At 41.1% G+C, this 17,017-nt stretch overlaps 1 protein-coding gene across 2 annotated transcripts in view; it reads right to left on the bottom strand.

Moving 5' to 3' along the window:
* LOC112250259 (rhophilin-1) overlaps nt 1-16,748 on the bottom strand; it is a 65,565-nt gene extending 48,817 nt beyond the window's left edge. For both annotated transcript variants that reach the window (XR_006083272.1, XM_024420250.2), the window contains exons 1-3: nt 16,529-16,748; nt 16,179-16,272; nt 593-708 (exon numbers count right to left, since the gene is read on the bottom strand). Coding sequence is in view for 1 of the 2 variants with exons in the window: in XM_024420250.2 (XP_024276018.1) it covers nt 593-708; nt 16,179-16,272; nt 16,529-16,557 (239 nt within the window). In the remaining variant the exon portion in view is untranslated. The remainder of the gene's footprint in view (nt 1-592; nt 709-16,178; nt 16,273-16,528) is intronic.
* Nucleotides 16,749-17,017: the final 269 nt, after the last annotated feature.

Genomic DNA, 17,017 nt, shown 5'->3' with positions numbered 1-17,017 from the left:
GAGTTTGGGGGAGAGAAGAAAAGGCAGAGAGGGAGAGGATCAAAATTATGCTAATGCTCTTGAGATGGTTTGGTTTGATGCACTTTAAAAACCTAGCTCAGCTTTGATGTCCTGCCACCAGCTACTTTTCTGGAAAGAAAAAAACCCAAATTACTTTAAAAGGAGAGAACGATAACAGGCTGTATTATAACTGTTCAAGTTCAGCACAGGTCAAAGTGTGTGTGAGATTTACACTTCTGACAAAATACACTTGAAAAATGAAGGTGGAAAATAACAGGCATCAAACCTGTGGAATGGCAATACACAACCCACACACCATGGGACAAATAGTGATAAAAACAGGATGGTGTGGGTTTTGGAGGTGCTCCCAATATACCCTAAAATAGTTGTGTATTTCCATCTGCTAGTGTTTGTATATGATAGAGCTCAATGTTTCCACAGGTAGTAGGGCTTGGGGTTCCCATTTCCACCACAGGGGAGGGGAGGGAGTGGATGCCCCGCAGAGCTGTGTACACACAGGAGCAGAGACAGTATTCGACCACTTGTACAATGACCTGTCCCTTCCCTCACCCCTGACCCCACCCCAGCTCACCTGAAGAGGTTTTCAGCCCCGGCCCTCATCCTCATCTCCTTGTTTATCTGCTGGTTGATACGAGCTCTACGGTGCTGCAGCTTACTGCGTTGGGTCTGGGAACAGGGATCACAACCCTGGAGAGAAAGAGGGGGATTGTAAGAGAGATTGTGGTTAATGCGTAACATGCTAGAACACAACATATGTCCATCTCCTCTTGCTTGTGTCTAAACCTTGTGTAGTTCACATGCCTTTGAATATTAGTGTATAATAAACAAACTGTACGTAAAGAAGAGTATTCCAAGCTGAACAGGTAGGGGTTGACGGACTATTCAGTACATTACACAAACCTGTCACAGATACACCTGACTGAGGGAGACATACACCTGAGCACCTGGTTAGCTTCCCTCCCTGATTAAGTATGGGTGACTAAGCCCACCTGCCTCCATCACAGTTAGGATCAAATATCCTGTTGTCAATGTAGTTGGCTCTCTGTGGTGATGGTTGCCAGGAGACCAAGCCCCAGCAGATCTTGGTCGGTAGCCTGCTGTGAGATAAGTCCTTAGACGTCATGGTCTACAGAACAGAGGAGACTTGAAGACCTCTTACACCTGACCTTTGCCTACCACACAAGCACCAAAAGTTACCAATGCTCTTTTTAATAGTGTAACTTCGTCACCCCACCATGTCATGTGATCAACTCAAGGTGTGGCTCTGTGCCTCTACAGGTGCCCTACACCTTCACATATGATCTGGAACTGAGGAAAGGAGTAGACCATATGATCCATGATTATGCAGAGCACACTAATGGAAAGGCTCAAATGGGCTCTGAGATCACAGCTTAGAAGCCACATGAAGCTGGGAAGAGTTTTAAAAAATACATTTAAAAAAGTGTGCAATCACTGGTTATGGGGTGCTGCTATGAGATCAAGTTTAGACCTAGATCAGGACTGTATTAGTGACTAGGATTACACATTTTGGGAAATATTCAGGAGGTGGAAACTTTCCGTGGGAATTAACGGGAATAAATGGAAATATGCCTATTACTACCATTTAAATGTGGTTGTTTTTTGCATTGGATATATTTACCATATAATATGGAGACAAACCTTTTACCTTATAAGTAGACATAAATGCAAATGATTAAATCCTTCCAATAGAAAAAAACACTTTAGTTACGAATTTAACTTTAATTAAATGATTTTGACTCTCCACTAAACAAAAGGGAATATTGAATGATCCATCACATCTCCCAAAAACATTAACAAATATCTGTAAAATGATAGTCTAGAAACTAAAGCTTTGGTTGTCTTCCTCTCAGGCGTCCATGTCTTCTCCCTGGACCTCCTAAATGTCCACCTCTTGAACATCATCTTCACTGTCACTTTCCAACTTTGTTGAGGATGGCTTGTTGTCAGGCTCAAAAAGCCTCAAATTTGCCCAGTTGGCCACACATTTTTCAACCTTTCTATTGGTCAGCCTGTTGCGTGCTTTGGTGAGTGCGTTCCCAAACAAAGACCAGTTACGCTCGGAGACGGCTAATGTTGTTGGGATTTGGAAGGTTATGGAGGCAACAGGAGAAAGAGCCTCAGATCTCCAAAGTCCCTTCCACCAGGTGGCTGAGATATGTTGGCACGACTGCCATATTGCATCTCCCTCCCAAAGCCCTTGCTTGGAAGTGTACTTCGCCAGGCTGCCAAGAACTGTGCCCTCATCCAGGCCAAGGTGGCGAGACACGGTGGTGATGACACCATAGGCCTTGTTGATCCCTGCACCAGACAGGATGGTCTTGCCAGCATACTTGTGGTCCAACATGTACGATGCGGCGTGTATGGGCTTCAGAACTGCAGTTTCCTCTGCTTGGAGCAACAGTGAAGTGGGAAGGGCAGTATGGATTTCTTCTTACATCTGCAAGCAGAGTCTGAACATCAGACAGGATGGCATTGTCTCCCTCAATCCTACTGCTATAGGTTTCAGGAGTTTCAGGCTGCTTACCACTCTCTCCCAAAATACATCATCCAGAAGGATCCTCTTGATGGGTGGTCCATATCGTCAGACTGATATGGCCATTTCTTGAAGAGACCCCTTCCCTTCCAGGAGACTGTCAAACATGATGGCAACACCACCTCAACGGGTGTTGCTGGGCTGCTTCAATGTGGTGCTCTTATTCTTCTCACTTGGCTTGGTGAGAGATTACTCCCAGAATCCAACAGCAGCAAACTTTGAACATTGTTATACTCAGAGTATAGGAACATTAGTTACACAAGAGACATGAGGGGTGAGTGCAGGGAAAACAATTGCATGTGACAGTATTGATAAGGGGAGAAACCATTGAAGGCTCATCTCACTTAGTTCCCTGCGTAGCAAGAATGATGCAATGTTTAGAGATAAGGAGGAGACTCCACCAAAAGTGGGGTATGAATACCACCACGGGGGAGCCATGTCTTTGTCTGAATTACAGCTGTAACGACCCTTTGGGAAGAATTAAACTTGGTTAAAAACTTCTTAGGGCTGAGATCCCGCTAACGGGATCGATATGACAACAGCCAGTGAAAGTGCAGGGCGCCAAATTCAAAACAACAGAAATCCCATAATTAAAATTCCTCAAACATAGAAGTATTTCACACCATTTTAAAGATACACTTCTTGTTAATCCTACCACAGTGTCCGATTTCAAATAGGCTTTACGGCAAAAGCACCACAAACGATTATGTTAGGTCAGAGCCAAGTCACAGAAAAACACAGCCATTTTTCCAGCCAAAGAGAGGAGTCACAAAAATCAGAAATAGAGCTCAAATGAATCACTAACCTTTGATGATCTTCATCAGATGACACTTATAGGACTTCATGTTACACAATACATGTATGTTTTGTTTGATAAAGTTCATATTTATATCAAATAATCTCAGTATACATTGGCGCTTTATGTTCAGTAGTTCCAAAAACATCCGGTGATTTTGCAGAGAGCCACATCAATTTACAGAAATACTCATAATACATGTTGATGAAAATACAAGTGTTATGCATTGAACTTTAGATACACTTCTTCTTAATGCAACGGCTGTGTCAGATTTCAAAAAAGCTTTACGGAAAAAGCAAACCATGCAATCTGTGTACGGCGCTCAGTCACCAAACAAGCCAAAAAGATATCCGCCATATTGTGCAGTCAACAGAAGTCAGAAATAACATTATAAATATTCACTTACCTTTGATGATCTTCATCAGAATGCACTCCCAGGAATCCCAGTTCCACAATAAACATTTGTTTTGTTCGATAATGTCCATCATTTATGTCCATAGAGCTACTTTTGTTAGTGCATTTTGTAAACAAATCCAAACTCACGAAGCACGTTCACTAGGAGCAGACGAAATGTCAAAAGTTCCGTTACAGTCCGTAGAAACATGTCAAACAATGTATAGAATCAATCTTTAGGATGTTTTTAACATAAATCTTCAATAATGTTTCAACCGGAGAACTCCTTAGTCTTCAGATATGCAATGGAACTCAAGCTAACTCTCACGTGAACGAGCGTCACGAGCTTGTGGCACTCTGCCAGACCACTGACTCAAAGAGCCCTTATGAGCCCCTCCTTTACAGTAGTAGCATCAAACAAGGTTCTGAAGACTGTGGACATCTAGTGGAAGCCTTAGGAAGTGCAACATGACCAATATCCCACTGTATCTTCAATAGGGAATGAGTTGAAAAATGACCAACCTCAGATTTCCCACTTCCTGGTTGGATTTTTTCTCTCAGATTTTTACCTGCCATATGAGTTATGTTATACTCACAGACATCATTCAAACAGTTTTAGAAACTTCAGAATGTGTTCTATCAAATACTAATAATAGTATGAATATTAGCAACTGGGACTGAGTAGCAGGCAGTTTACTCTGGGCACCTCTGGGCACCTTATTCATCCAAGCTACTCAATACTGCCCCCAGCCATAAGAAGTTAAGCTTGTCTAGTGTCCATGAGTTACTTACTCTGAAAAATAAGAACGTAACACTGCTATAACTTGATGACCCTTCACATTCCTAACCATTTCCTTGGCTCTCTTGTAGAGTGTATCCACTGTTTCTAGTGCAATGTCGTCCTTGAGAAGCAGACTAAATGAATGAGCAGCACAGCCAATGGGTGTGATTGTGAGGATAGGACTCCTCCACTTTAGACCAAGCAGCCTTCATGTTCGCAGCATTGTCTGTCACCAGTGCAAACCAGTGGTCCAAGGTCATTGATAACTGCCTTCAGTTCATCTGCAATGTAGATACCGGTGTGTCTGTTGTCCCTTGTGTCTGTGCTCTTGTAGAATACTGGTTGAGGGGTGGAGATGACGTAGTTTATTATTCCTTGCCCACGAACATTCGACCACCCATTAGAGATGATTGCAATACAGTCTGTGCTCTCTGATTTGCTTGACCTTCACTTGAACTCTGCATTCAGCAAATGAGTAGCCAAAGCATGTCTGGTTAGAGGGGTGTATTCGGGGCGAAGAACATTCAGAAATCTCTTCCAATACACATTGCCTGTGAGGTGATCCAGTTGAATACACAGCTCAAGCAAGACATTCATCAGCATTTCTCTGACTACATTCCTCCATTGAGTCAAAAACAACTTCTGATTCCAGGAGGACCATGAGCTGTTTCTATCGATAAGGTGTCTGATTCATCATTTTCACCTCGAATAGAAGTAGAGGGACTTTTGTCAGAGGTTGCTTGCTGTGAGCGTTGTGGGAACTTTATGCACTTGGCCAGATGATTCTGCATCTTTGTTGCATTCTTTTGATTTGGCACAGTATTTGTAAATGTACACAGCTTTTCCTTCTACATTAGCTGCAGTGAAATGTCTCCACACATCAGATAGTGCCCATGGCATTTTCCTGTAAAGATTAGGAAAGAAATGAGTAAAAAACTCAAACAATTCCCTGTACAGAAATTGTTAAGCAGTTAATTAAAACTCCTCCTTTGTAAGATACACGTTTTAAAATTAAACATGTGTGGAAACCAGTGAATTAACACTCCTCGGTAGGCTCAATCAAGTCAAAACCCACATGGTAGTAAAAACTAACTAGCAGAAACTGTTAACAAGTTAGAAATTATATATATTTTTTAAACACTTTACTGTAGGCTACTATTTACTAGTTAACAAAAATATTGTCATAAAATATATTCACCCCACCCGGTACCAGAAAGCATGTAGTCCTTGGCTCAGACAGTGTAGTAGTGTGGGCTCAATAGCACCTCATTAGATCTTGAGAATCAGCTGTACAAGTGATAGAAGAGTGCACTGCAAATGTGATGGAAGAATGCACTGTGCATGCAGAGGGTTGCAATCCCATTGAATTGGCGATAGTAGAACCAAAATATGCAAGACCTAGAATTGCCATGTGTATTCCACAAAAAAAAAACTCATAAGCTGCCTTTTTTTTAAATGAATTTAAGCAAAATTCCCCAAATTCCAGGGCTTAACTTCCAATGGAACATTTCCGGAAAAACGCAGGAAATTTACCGGAAAGTTTCCAACCCTACTAGTGACCAATGATGCTGCTGACGATTAGGGAATTTCATGTGACTATTAATTAATTGTCGTGCAAATGGTCAGTTGTCATAAATGTGACGATTCGGTTTTTAAAATGATTACCAAAATATGCCCTCATGTAAAAAAGAAACTGCCATTGGGTAAACTACCTACTTTCAACCCAGAGACATTTTCCCAGTAGTGTAATGTCAAATATTAAGAGTGAAGTACAACGTTAACTTTGCTACATTCCTAAAGAAGATTATGTACTTTGCGCTCAATACATTTTCCCTGAAAGTACTCGTTACATTTTGAATGCTTAGCAGGAAAGGAAAATGGTCCAATTCACACACTTATCAAGAGAACATCCCTGGTCATCCATACTGCCTATGATCTGGAAGACTAACTAAACACAAATGTCTGAGTGTAGAGTGTGCCCCTGGCTATCTGTAAAAAATAAAAAATTATATATTTTCTATTTTTTATTTTTTACAGATAGCCAGTGTTACGTTCTTATTTTTCAGAGTAAATAACTCATGGACACTAGAGAAGCTTAACCAAGTTTAATTCTTCCCAAAGGGTCGTTACAGCTGTAATTCAGACAAAGACATGGCTCCCCCGTGGTGGTATTCATACATATATATAAAGTAATAAGTGTGCATCTGGTTTGCTTAATAACCTCTTATGGCTGGGGGCAGTATTGAGTAGCTTGGATGAATAAGGTGCCCAGAGTAAACTGCCTGCTACTCAGTCCCAGAAGCAAAGATATGCATATTATTAGTATATTTTGATAGAAAACACTCTGAAGTTTCTAAAACTGTTTGAATGATGTATGCGAGTATAACAGAACTCATATGGCAGGCAAAAACCTGAGAAAAAAAATCCAACCAGGAAGTGGGAAATCTGAGGTTTGGCATTTTCAACTCATTCCCTATTGAAGATAGCGGGATATTGGTCATGTTGCCCTTCCTAAGGTTTCCACTAGATGTCAACAGTCTTTAGAACCTTGTTTGATGCTTCTACTGTGAAGTGGGGCTCATAAGGGCTGTTTGAGCCAGGTGTCTGGCAGAGTGCCATGAGCTCGTGACGCTCGTTCACATGGGATCGAGCTCTGTTCCATTGCATTTCTACAGACAAAGGAATTCTCCGGTTGGAACATTATTGAAGATTTATGTTAAACATCCTAAAGATTGCTTCTATACTTCGTTTGACATGTTTCTACGGACTGTAACGGAGTGTTTTGACTGTCTGCTCATGCGTCATGAATTTGTATTTGTGAACTGAACGCGCTAACAAAAGGAGGTATTTGGACATAAAGATTAACTTTATCGAACAAATCAAACATTTATTGTGGAACTGGGATTCCTGGGAGTGCATTCTGATAAAGATCAAAGTTAAGTGAATATTTATAATGCTATTTCTGACTTCTGTTGACTCCAACATGGCGGACATCTGTTTGGGTTGTTTTGGTCTCAAAGCGCCGTACTCAGATTATTGCATGGTTTGCTTTTTCCGTAAAGTTTTTTTTTTTTTAATCTGACACAGCGGTTGCATTAACCTCTTGAAGCTAGGGGGCACTATTTTTATGTTTGGAAAAATAACATTCCCAAAGTAAACGGCCTATTTCTCAGGACCAGATGCTAGAATATGCATGTAATTGACCGATTAGGATAGAAAACACTCTAAAGTTTCCAAAACTGTCAAAATTTTGTCTGAGTTAAACAGAACTGATATTGCAGGCTAAAACCTGAGGAAAATCCAATCAGGAAGTGCCCCTGTTTTTGAAACCTCTGTTATGCATCCCTATTGCCCATTTTTAAAGGGATATCAACCAGATTCCATTTTCTATGGCTTCCCTAAGGTGTCAACAGCGTTTAGACATAGTTTCAGGCTTTTATTTTGAAGAATGGGAGTGAACGACCACATTGCGTAAGGGGATAGGTGGGGGCTCTCAGAGTCAGTTGTGCGCAAAAGAGTAAGGCGGCCATTGTTACTCCCGGTCCTAGTGAAAAGTCAACTGTCTCGGTTGATATATTATCGAATAGATATTTGAAAAACACCCTGAGGATTGATTATAAACGTTTGACATTTTTCTGTGGACATTATCGATATAATTTGGAATTTGTCTGCGTTGTCGTGACCTCTCTTTCCGGTGGATTCCTGGGCATAACGCACCAAACTAACGGAGGTATTTGGATATAAAAATATATATTTATGGAACAAAAGGAACATTTGTTGTCTAACTGGGAGTCTCGTGAGTGAAAACATCTGAAGATCAAAGGTAAACGATTCATTTGATTGCTTTTCAGATTTTCGTGACCAAGTTACCTGATGCTAAGTGTACTTATTGTTTTGTCGAGTGATCAATACATTTACAAATGCTTGTATTGCTTTCGCTGTAAAGCATAATTTCTAAATCTGAGACAACAGGTGGATTAACAAAAGGCTAAGCTGTGTTTTGCAATATTGCACTTGTGATTTCATGAATATGAATATTTTCTAGTAATATTATTTGACTGTGGCGCTATGCTATTCAGCGTTGCTGATGACAATTATACCGGATCCGGGATGAGTGGTTCAGAGAGTTAAGGAGAAGTGTATCTAAAGTTCCATGTATAACACTTGTATTTATCAACATTTATGGTGAGTATTTCTGTAAATTGATGTGGCTCTCTGCAAAATCACCGGATGTTTTTGGAACTACTGAACATAAGGCGCCAATGTATACTGAGATTATTTGATATAAATATGAATTTAATCGAACAAAACATACATGTATTGTGTAACATGAAGTCCTATGAGTGTCATCTGATGAAGAGCAAAGGTTAGTGATTAATTCTCTCTCTATTTCTGATTTTTGTGACTCCTCTCTTAGGCTGGAAAAATGGCTGTGTTTTTCTGTGACTTGGCTCTGACCTAACAATCGTTTGTGGCGCTTTCGCTGTAAAGCCTATTTGAAATCGGACACTGTGGTGGGATTAACCAGAAGAGTATCTTTAAAATGGTGTGAAAAACTTGTATGTTTGAGGAATTTTAATGATGAGATTTCTGTTTGAATTTGGCGCCCTGCACTTTCACTGGCTGTTGTCATATGGATCCTGTTAACGGGATCTCAGCCCAAAGAGGATAATATAAGTAATTTAAAGTGATTTATACTTTTACCTTCGATACTTAAGTATATTTTTGCAATTACATTTACTTGTGATACTTAAGTACAGTATATTTAAAACCAAATACTTTTAGACTTTTACTCAAGTACTATTTTACTGGGTGACTTTCACTTGAGTCATTTTCTATTGAGGTATCTTTAATTTCACGCACGTATGACAATTGTGTACATTTTCCACCACTGCATATGCCAATGCTACAGGTACAGTTAGACATTAATTCCACTGTAGTCTGATAACTGAAGTACAAGACTTGCATTCAAAGTATGCAGACCCCTTGACTTTTCCCACATTGTTGCATTACAGCCTTATTCTAAAATGTATTAAATACATATTTTTCCTCAATCTACACACAATAACCCATAATGACAGTTTTTGCAAATGTATTAAAAATAAATAGCTTTTTACATAAGTATTCAGACCCTTTGCTTGTTTCCATTGATCATCCTTGATGAAAACCTGCTCCAGAGTGCTCAGGACCATAGACTGGGGCGAAAGTAGACCTTCCAATAGGACAACGACCCTAAGCACACAGCCATGACAACACAGGAGTGGCTTCAAGACAAGTCTCGGAATGTCGTTGAGTGGCCGAGCCAGAGCCCGGACTTGAACCCGATCGAACATCTCTGGAGAGACCTGAAAATAGCTGTTCAGTGACGCTCCTCATACAACCTGACTGAGCTTGAGAGGATCTGCAGAGAAGAATGGGAGAAACTTCCAAATACAGGTGTGCCAAGCTTGTAAAGTCATACCCAAGAAGACTCGAGGCTGTAATTGCTAACAGAGATGCTTCAACAAAGTTCTGAGTAAAGTTTGAATACTTATGTCAATGTGTTATTTCAGTCTTATTTTTAAGACATTTGCAAAAAATTCCAAAAACCTGTTTTTGCTTTGTCATTATGGTGTACCGACTGTAGATTGATGAGGGGGGAAAACAATGTAATACATTTTACAATAAGGTTATAACTAGTGATGCACCGTCATTACATTTTTGGCCAATACGTTCCTTGCCCCAAAAAAACAATACCGATATTATTTATTTTTGCTGCCATTTAAGCATTCTAGTACAGTTAAATAGTTTACACACCCACACACTGACACAGCTTTCTAATGCACTGCATGAGGCATCATTACAGTCCCTGGTTCGAATCCAGGCTGTATCACCGTGATTGGGAGTCCCATAGGGCGGCGCACAATTAGCCCAGCGTAGTCCGGGTTTGGCCAGGGTAGGCAGTCATTATAAATAACACACACACACCACACTGACCAAAAAGTTATTTTGTTGCCATTTACGCATGTTCCCATTACCAGTAAAACATACATCGAAAACCTATTTCTTTCACTTACTTGCTGTGCCGTTTTAATTGTTCATTTGTTCAGTCGTTAACACCGTTTGAAAGAAAGATGCATGTCAAATAACACTATTTGTGATATTTGATGTGTCAAATAAGCTTGTTGACCAACCAGGACCCGAATATGACTGCACATTAGAGATGAAACGGTATGAAAATGTAATATCACGATCATAGTGACCAAAATTATCACGGTGATCAGTATTATCGCAGTATTGTTAAAATGTGCCCACTGGTACTGAACACTCTCTGATGGCACGCTGGTTGCTGGGATGCACAAAAGCATCCTGGCAAGGTGAGGCAGGTCTGATTCATGGCCCCGACCACCACACCAGTGGATCCTCTTCTGCTGGAATGGGTGGCAGAGACAAGTAGACCTTGTTCTCTTCTTTCACTCGGTCTTCTGGGGTGGTCGGAATCTGACCCTCTTCACCTTTCTGCTGCCTTGAGGTAATCTTTCGCAGCAACCCAGCCAGGCCTTTCCCTTCCGATGCTGCTGTGGGGGTGTTGGTGGTGCTCGTGCTTTATGGTCCTTCCCTGACTTGTGCAGCTGCCAGCTTCAAGGCCTCCTAGACACAGCTGTCAGTGTCAACTTTTGCAGCCTCAGGCTCATCTAAAAAGCTCATTTTGAAGTGTGGGGGGGTCAATGAAACAAGTCATGTGCATGACTCTCTTTGCCTTTTCTGTATCTGTTAAGGTCTTCTCTCATTACCATTTTCGTCTCCTTTGTCAGGGATGGCTCCATATCCTTTTCCACCAGAACATCACGGGTGATGTGGTCCAGGACAGGCTTGATGGCCGACAGTGTCACTCATGTCTCTGAGGCAAGTGCATCTGTAAACTTGCTCAGAGGTTCAAGGAGCTGGCACAGCTGCTCCATGACACTTGTCGGCATCAGATGCCATGTTCCTCTTTCTCCAGCCAGTGTCGCACAGCCTGGCTGATGAAACGCTAAAGCATAGTGTGTAGATCCCCATAGGGTCACCACATCATGGATTACAGCCTTCTGTGGCATGTTGAGGGCAGCTTGCTTCTCTCAGTTCTCCCCTCTTCCAGCTCCGTGAGAAGCCTTGGACCAGATGGCAGGCCTTGACTGCTGTCAACTCTCTGAATTTTCAGAGCCTTTGAGATGGCCAGGTTTAGATTATGGCCCAAGCACCCAAGCCAAAGATCTGGGAACTCGTCAAAAGCCTTGATCATGTGTGTTGCGTTGTCTGGTTATGCAGACCATTCATTTCTTGTTGATCCCCCACATTCTCAAAAAACTCTTGTGAGCCGAGTATTCGTCTGGGAAGAACTGTTTCCAGGCAGTTTCATTCCAGTTGCCAGTCTGGGGTGAGGTAATGGATAGTGAAGCTGATGTAGCTTTAACTTGGTTGTACAGGTTTGGGATTTCATTCATGGAAAAAAAAAATTGTGATGGCACTTTGTTGTGAGGCATGGCAACCTTCATCAGTCTCAAAGCCAGGCCTCTCAACATTTTGAAATGGCATCATGTCCTTTGCAATGTAATATAAAAGGGCTGCAGTGAGGTTTTTGATGTGGGTGCATAAGTAGACTGCCTTTTAAATGATTGCTCGAGTGTCTGTCACAACTGTAGAGTGACCAGTAGCATTACTAGGTTTGCCTGCTGCACGCCCACTCTGTAAACAAGGGAATAGCAAATGTATTATTTACTACTACATCACACACACAATATTCTGTGTTGCGTTTGAGTATATGCAATGACCCCATGCACAATTTATATAAATACAAATGAGTCTTAAGACAGTGATAGTAATTGCAACGAGCCAAATAATTGACATAAATACAGGAGTCTTGTATATGCATATATAGTGTTTCTCCTGTTGGAACACTTTTACAACCAAGTCGACGACTGACGTATTTTAAATAAACAAAATAATGCTGGTTGGGTGACTAAACTGCATAACGTGTTATTGTGTGCAATGGGCGAAGAGTCTGCAAACACACGACGCATACAGCAGCAGAACAACGTGTAGTGTTTTAACAAGAGTATGTAATACAAAGCTTCAGTTTAAATTATTTACAAGCTATTAGCAAGTTAGACAGACAAATCATGAAATTGTCCCCCATTTCGAAGTACCCACATCATGCATTGAGCTAAAAGTTAACTTAGATTGCATTCATTATAAAGTAGTGGGTGGTGGTCATGAAGATGACTCAAGAGATTTAAAGTGTTGCCCCCTTTCGCAGCGATATATATAGATAGATCTATCTATAGATATAGATATATAAGACAGGGTAACCATCTTCGATTAAGTTTCCCTCACCACTCTTGTAAAACCTAAAATACGACCACACTTCAGATTTGGTCCTCTTAGAATTCTGAAAAGAAAATCTCCTGAGCGCTGTCACTGCCTTCTGCCATGTTTTCACACAAAGCAAAACCGCGTTGCATGCTGCGCTTGCGTCAGACTGTTGCTAACTTTGGTTGATGCTGGACAGTATTTACCATGAGTTTTTCATGATAATTCAAATTTGAACCTAATATTAACAGTCGGGAATTTTACCATGGTTTATCATGAAACCGGTAACCGTTTCATCCCTACTGCACGTCACATAATTATTTAACGCATTTATTATATTTTTTACGTAGTTATTACACATTGATTACACTATCATTCGTATTTCATATCACAACGAATCATCGATACGTATGCTATGATGCTGGTAAAGATGTCTCTTGTACCTACAGTGCTGGTCAAAAAAACAAAAAAAAGAGCTAGCTAGCTCAGGGATGCAAACAATGTTCTTCCCAAAAAAACATAGAAAAATGACATTGTTCCAGTAGCTATAGTTAGCTAGCTAACTATATAACTAGGTGTCATCTAAAATAACAGTAATTTATAAGACAGTTCTTATTTGATTAATGGTGGTCGGACACATCTATGTGAAGCTAGCCACAATAAGGATTAGCCACAATAATGGACTTTGAGGTTAGCCTTCAACATAAGTGTCATTGCCTGATGCAAATTAATACAAATAGTAGAATTATGCCGTAATTGAATAGATCATACTAAACGAGGTTGGAATGTTATATAAAATCAACAAAAAGTGTTAATTTGACAAATCTGAAATCACACTGGATGGATTACACTTTATAATTGCATACTTATTTCACTGTACAGCCTTACCTACGGATTGTGGATCAATGACAGGGGGTATCAGTTTACTCAGTGACACCCAGAGAACATTAGCATTGTAGTTCTTATTGCGGGACTCTGAAACAACTGAATTGAGACACATTTACTGTCAACCTGTGTATTGAACACTATTCCCGAGGAAAAACAATACAGAGTGGATGTTTGAGTCTGATAACTCTGAGGAAGACATTGGGATAAAATATCTTGGGTATTGAGTAGACTGATACCCCATTTCATTGATCACCAATCCTTAGGTAAAGCTGTACAGTGCAATATGAATGTCAATACACACAATAGGCACTCTGGGGAGGTGATTTCACATAGTCAGTCCTGCGATAAGAGCTACAATGCTAATATTTGTGTAAACTCTTCACAGTTGCATTCTGTGGGTGTCACCGAGTAGACTGATACCCCATTTCATATTCCAACCTTGTTTAACATTCTCTAGTCTAAATATGGCATGATTCCACCAATTGTAACCTTCTGCATCACTTTCAAATAGGTACTTTTATTTTGAAGCCAAACAGCAAATTCCACTAATGTGCCTAATACTTATTGTGGCTAGCTTCTCACCACAACTCGGTCCGGTTGAGCCTCACTAGCCAGATGAAGCTAGCTGGCCGCTTATAACGTTAGCTTTGGGCAACAGGGTTAAGTAGATGGCTAGCAATTTATTTACATTAACTGAAGTTCAATTTCAGTAGGGGAACAACAAGTGGCTACCTAGCTAGTACTTACACACAAGGATTCCTAAATCATTGCTAAGAATAATGACAATGACTGCAGTTTCTACTGGTCATTGTTTTCAGGCTGGCTGTATTGGTGCTAGCTAGGTACCAAGCTAAAGCTAGCTAGCTACCCCAGAAGTTGCGGTCGAACAAATAATGTTTTATTACCAACGCCAACCAACACATCGTTCGTGGCCGGTGTTTGCAGATTTTTTTTGTACAGCTTTGACAGTGTAACTGATAGTAGTGGTGGCGCTTGGCTTGCATGTGCAAATTCAGATCACACAACATTCTATAATAGAACTGTTATTTGACGTGTGAAATTAAAATATTATTTAACTCGTCAAATAGTGTTCTTGTCAAAATGTTATTTGACGTGTATCTTTTTGACACGCCAAGACCAAAATGGCGTTCCATAGTATGTCGTGAAGCTTATTACTGTTTTGCACATCGGCGTTAAACTAAACATCGGGCCGATACCGATGTTGGTATTTTTAGCTAATATCGGCTGATTCCTATATATTGTGCATCCCTAGTTGTAACATAACAAAATGTGGGAAAAGTCAAGGGGTCTGAACACTTTCCGAATGCACTGTACATGTCGTCAACATGTAGGCCAACAATTGTCAGGAAATTAAAATAAAATTACGGCTGATGTTCTGTGGTCAGAGGCGATAGGACAGCCACACGCTGCTTTTAACTGGTCATCTGCATGGTGTGTTTGTCCTTAAAGCCATCTGACTAGGCTCTTACTCATACAGTACAAAGAAACAAGGAAGAAACAGACCACAACATGGAAGGAAAGGCCATAATAGGGTATGTTAACCCAAAATTAAAAACTCTCCTTATTCCTCCCTTCCTCTCACAGGCAAGCCAACCTTCTCCCTTTTCCCCCTCACCTTATTTCACTCTCCTCTCTACTTCTCTCCCCCCTCCCTTCATCCCTCTCTCTTAGTGAGGTGTTTGTTCTGTGAGTGTGCGCTCAGTAATCCTCAGAGTGCTTGTAGGGATTAAGGTGCTAGCCTAGCCATGCTTCAACCCCCTGCCTCCGGTATCCAGCTCAGCCATAGCCATGCTACAACCCCCTAGCTCCAGCCTTAGCTCAGACCCAGCTCTCCTAGATGCATGATGACTTCAGAGCAGCAATGCGTTTGGTCAATAATCAAATACATCTAGGGTGTGTTGTATGGTTTTCAGATTTTAACACATTAATTGCATGACCTGACACAAAACGTGTTGAAAGAAAATTACACAAATCATGTTGTGCCAACACAGTGATTGTGTTAAAAGTTCACATGTGCCATCTCTAACAAGACACAGGGATGTGCTAAATAACATATTTTATAAGTGTACCCCCAGCCAGGGGACAGCAGGTGGTGGAAAGGAGTAACCTGGCTCTCCCAGCAACATCCCATCAGTACAATATCTCCCCCTGGGCAGCATCCTGCTACAATCTACCCCCAATGACCCAACATCAATTCTAAATAACTGAACGGTGCATTTCATATGGTAATGATAATGTGGAACACCTAAGCTGTATGCATTATGAAACTGACAATTTGGCCAAAATAGTATTGTCCTGTTCATAACAGATACACGTCCCAATGGAACATGTACTTCAATATAAACGTGTGTTGGTACAGTATCGTGTTTTTCTAGCCACAACTGCGTTCCGCTCACCTTTCTGATACTCCCGTCGTGACTCCCCTGCTCCATCATCGGTGCGGGAAGCTCCAGCTCCTCGTCTGAGCCAGCGTCAGACATCTCCGGCTCTCTATAATAGGAATGCCCAAAGGCCGTTCATTTAAACAGAATAAAAAACACCACTTTTCCCGTTCTACCCTAGCCACACCTACTACCAGTTATTGTCACGGTATCTATTTAGCTAGCATACCGTGTTTGAACTACATTGAAACTAGAAACAAGTGAACTGGGACTGAATGGATGAGCTCGTTCTGGTTAGCAGTTTGTTTAGCATTAACTCACCAGACATTGTACCACACAACTAGACATCAAATATGCACACTTGCCTTGTCGCAGGTTCTTCTGCCATCCTCATCAAGCCAGGACGCTAGTAGGCAACTTGTTGGACCAATACTTTTGTAATTATAAATGTCCACGGGCCAAGGTCTCTTGCGGTGGATGGGTAGTGAGAAAAATAACCAGAGCAAAACAACTACTATCTGTTCCGCAAGACTTAATCGTTCACCTCTACCTCACCAAACCCTTGAAGAGAAAAAACTTGCGGCGTGGTCCTATTCCAGGAGGCGGTACATATACATGAAAAATGGCCAATGACAATAGCACTCATGTTGATTGACGTTAATGTCGAGGAATCGGAATATTATATTTCTCTTGATGACAACTAACACTGTCCAATTGTGAATCCCATGGGCGGTGACAACATTTTGGAATTATAGTTGCCCATAACAACGCCGAGCCATAGAGGAAAGGAAAGCCTGGAGTAGTAAGCACCTCTGAAAGAATTCACTGAATGGAATCACGAGGGGCCACGAAAG

This window comes from Oncorhynchus tshawytscha, linkage group LG01, assembly GCF_018296145.1.
Source record: "Oncorhynchus tshawytscha isolate Ot180627B linkage group LG01, Otsh_v2.0, whole genome shotgun sequence".
NCBI lineage: Eukaryota > Metazoa > Chordata > Actinopteri > Salmoniformes > Salmonidae > Oncorhynchus > Oncorhynchus tshawytscha.
This window is presented reverse-complemented; position numbering and strand designations above follow the sequence as displayed.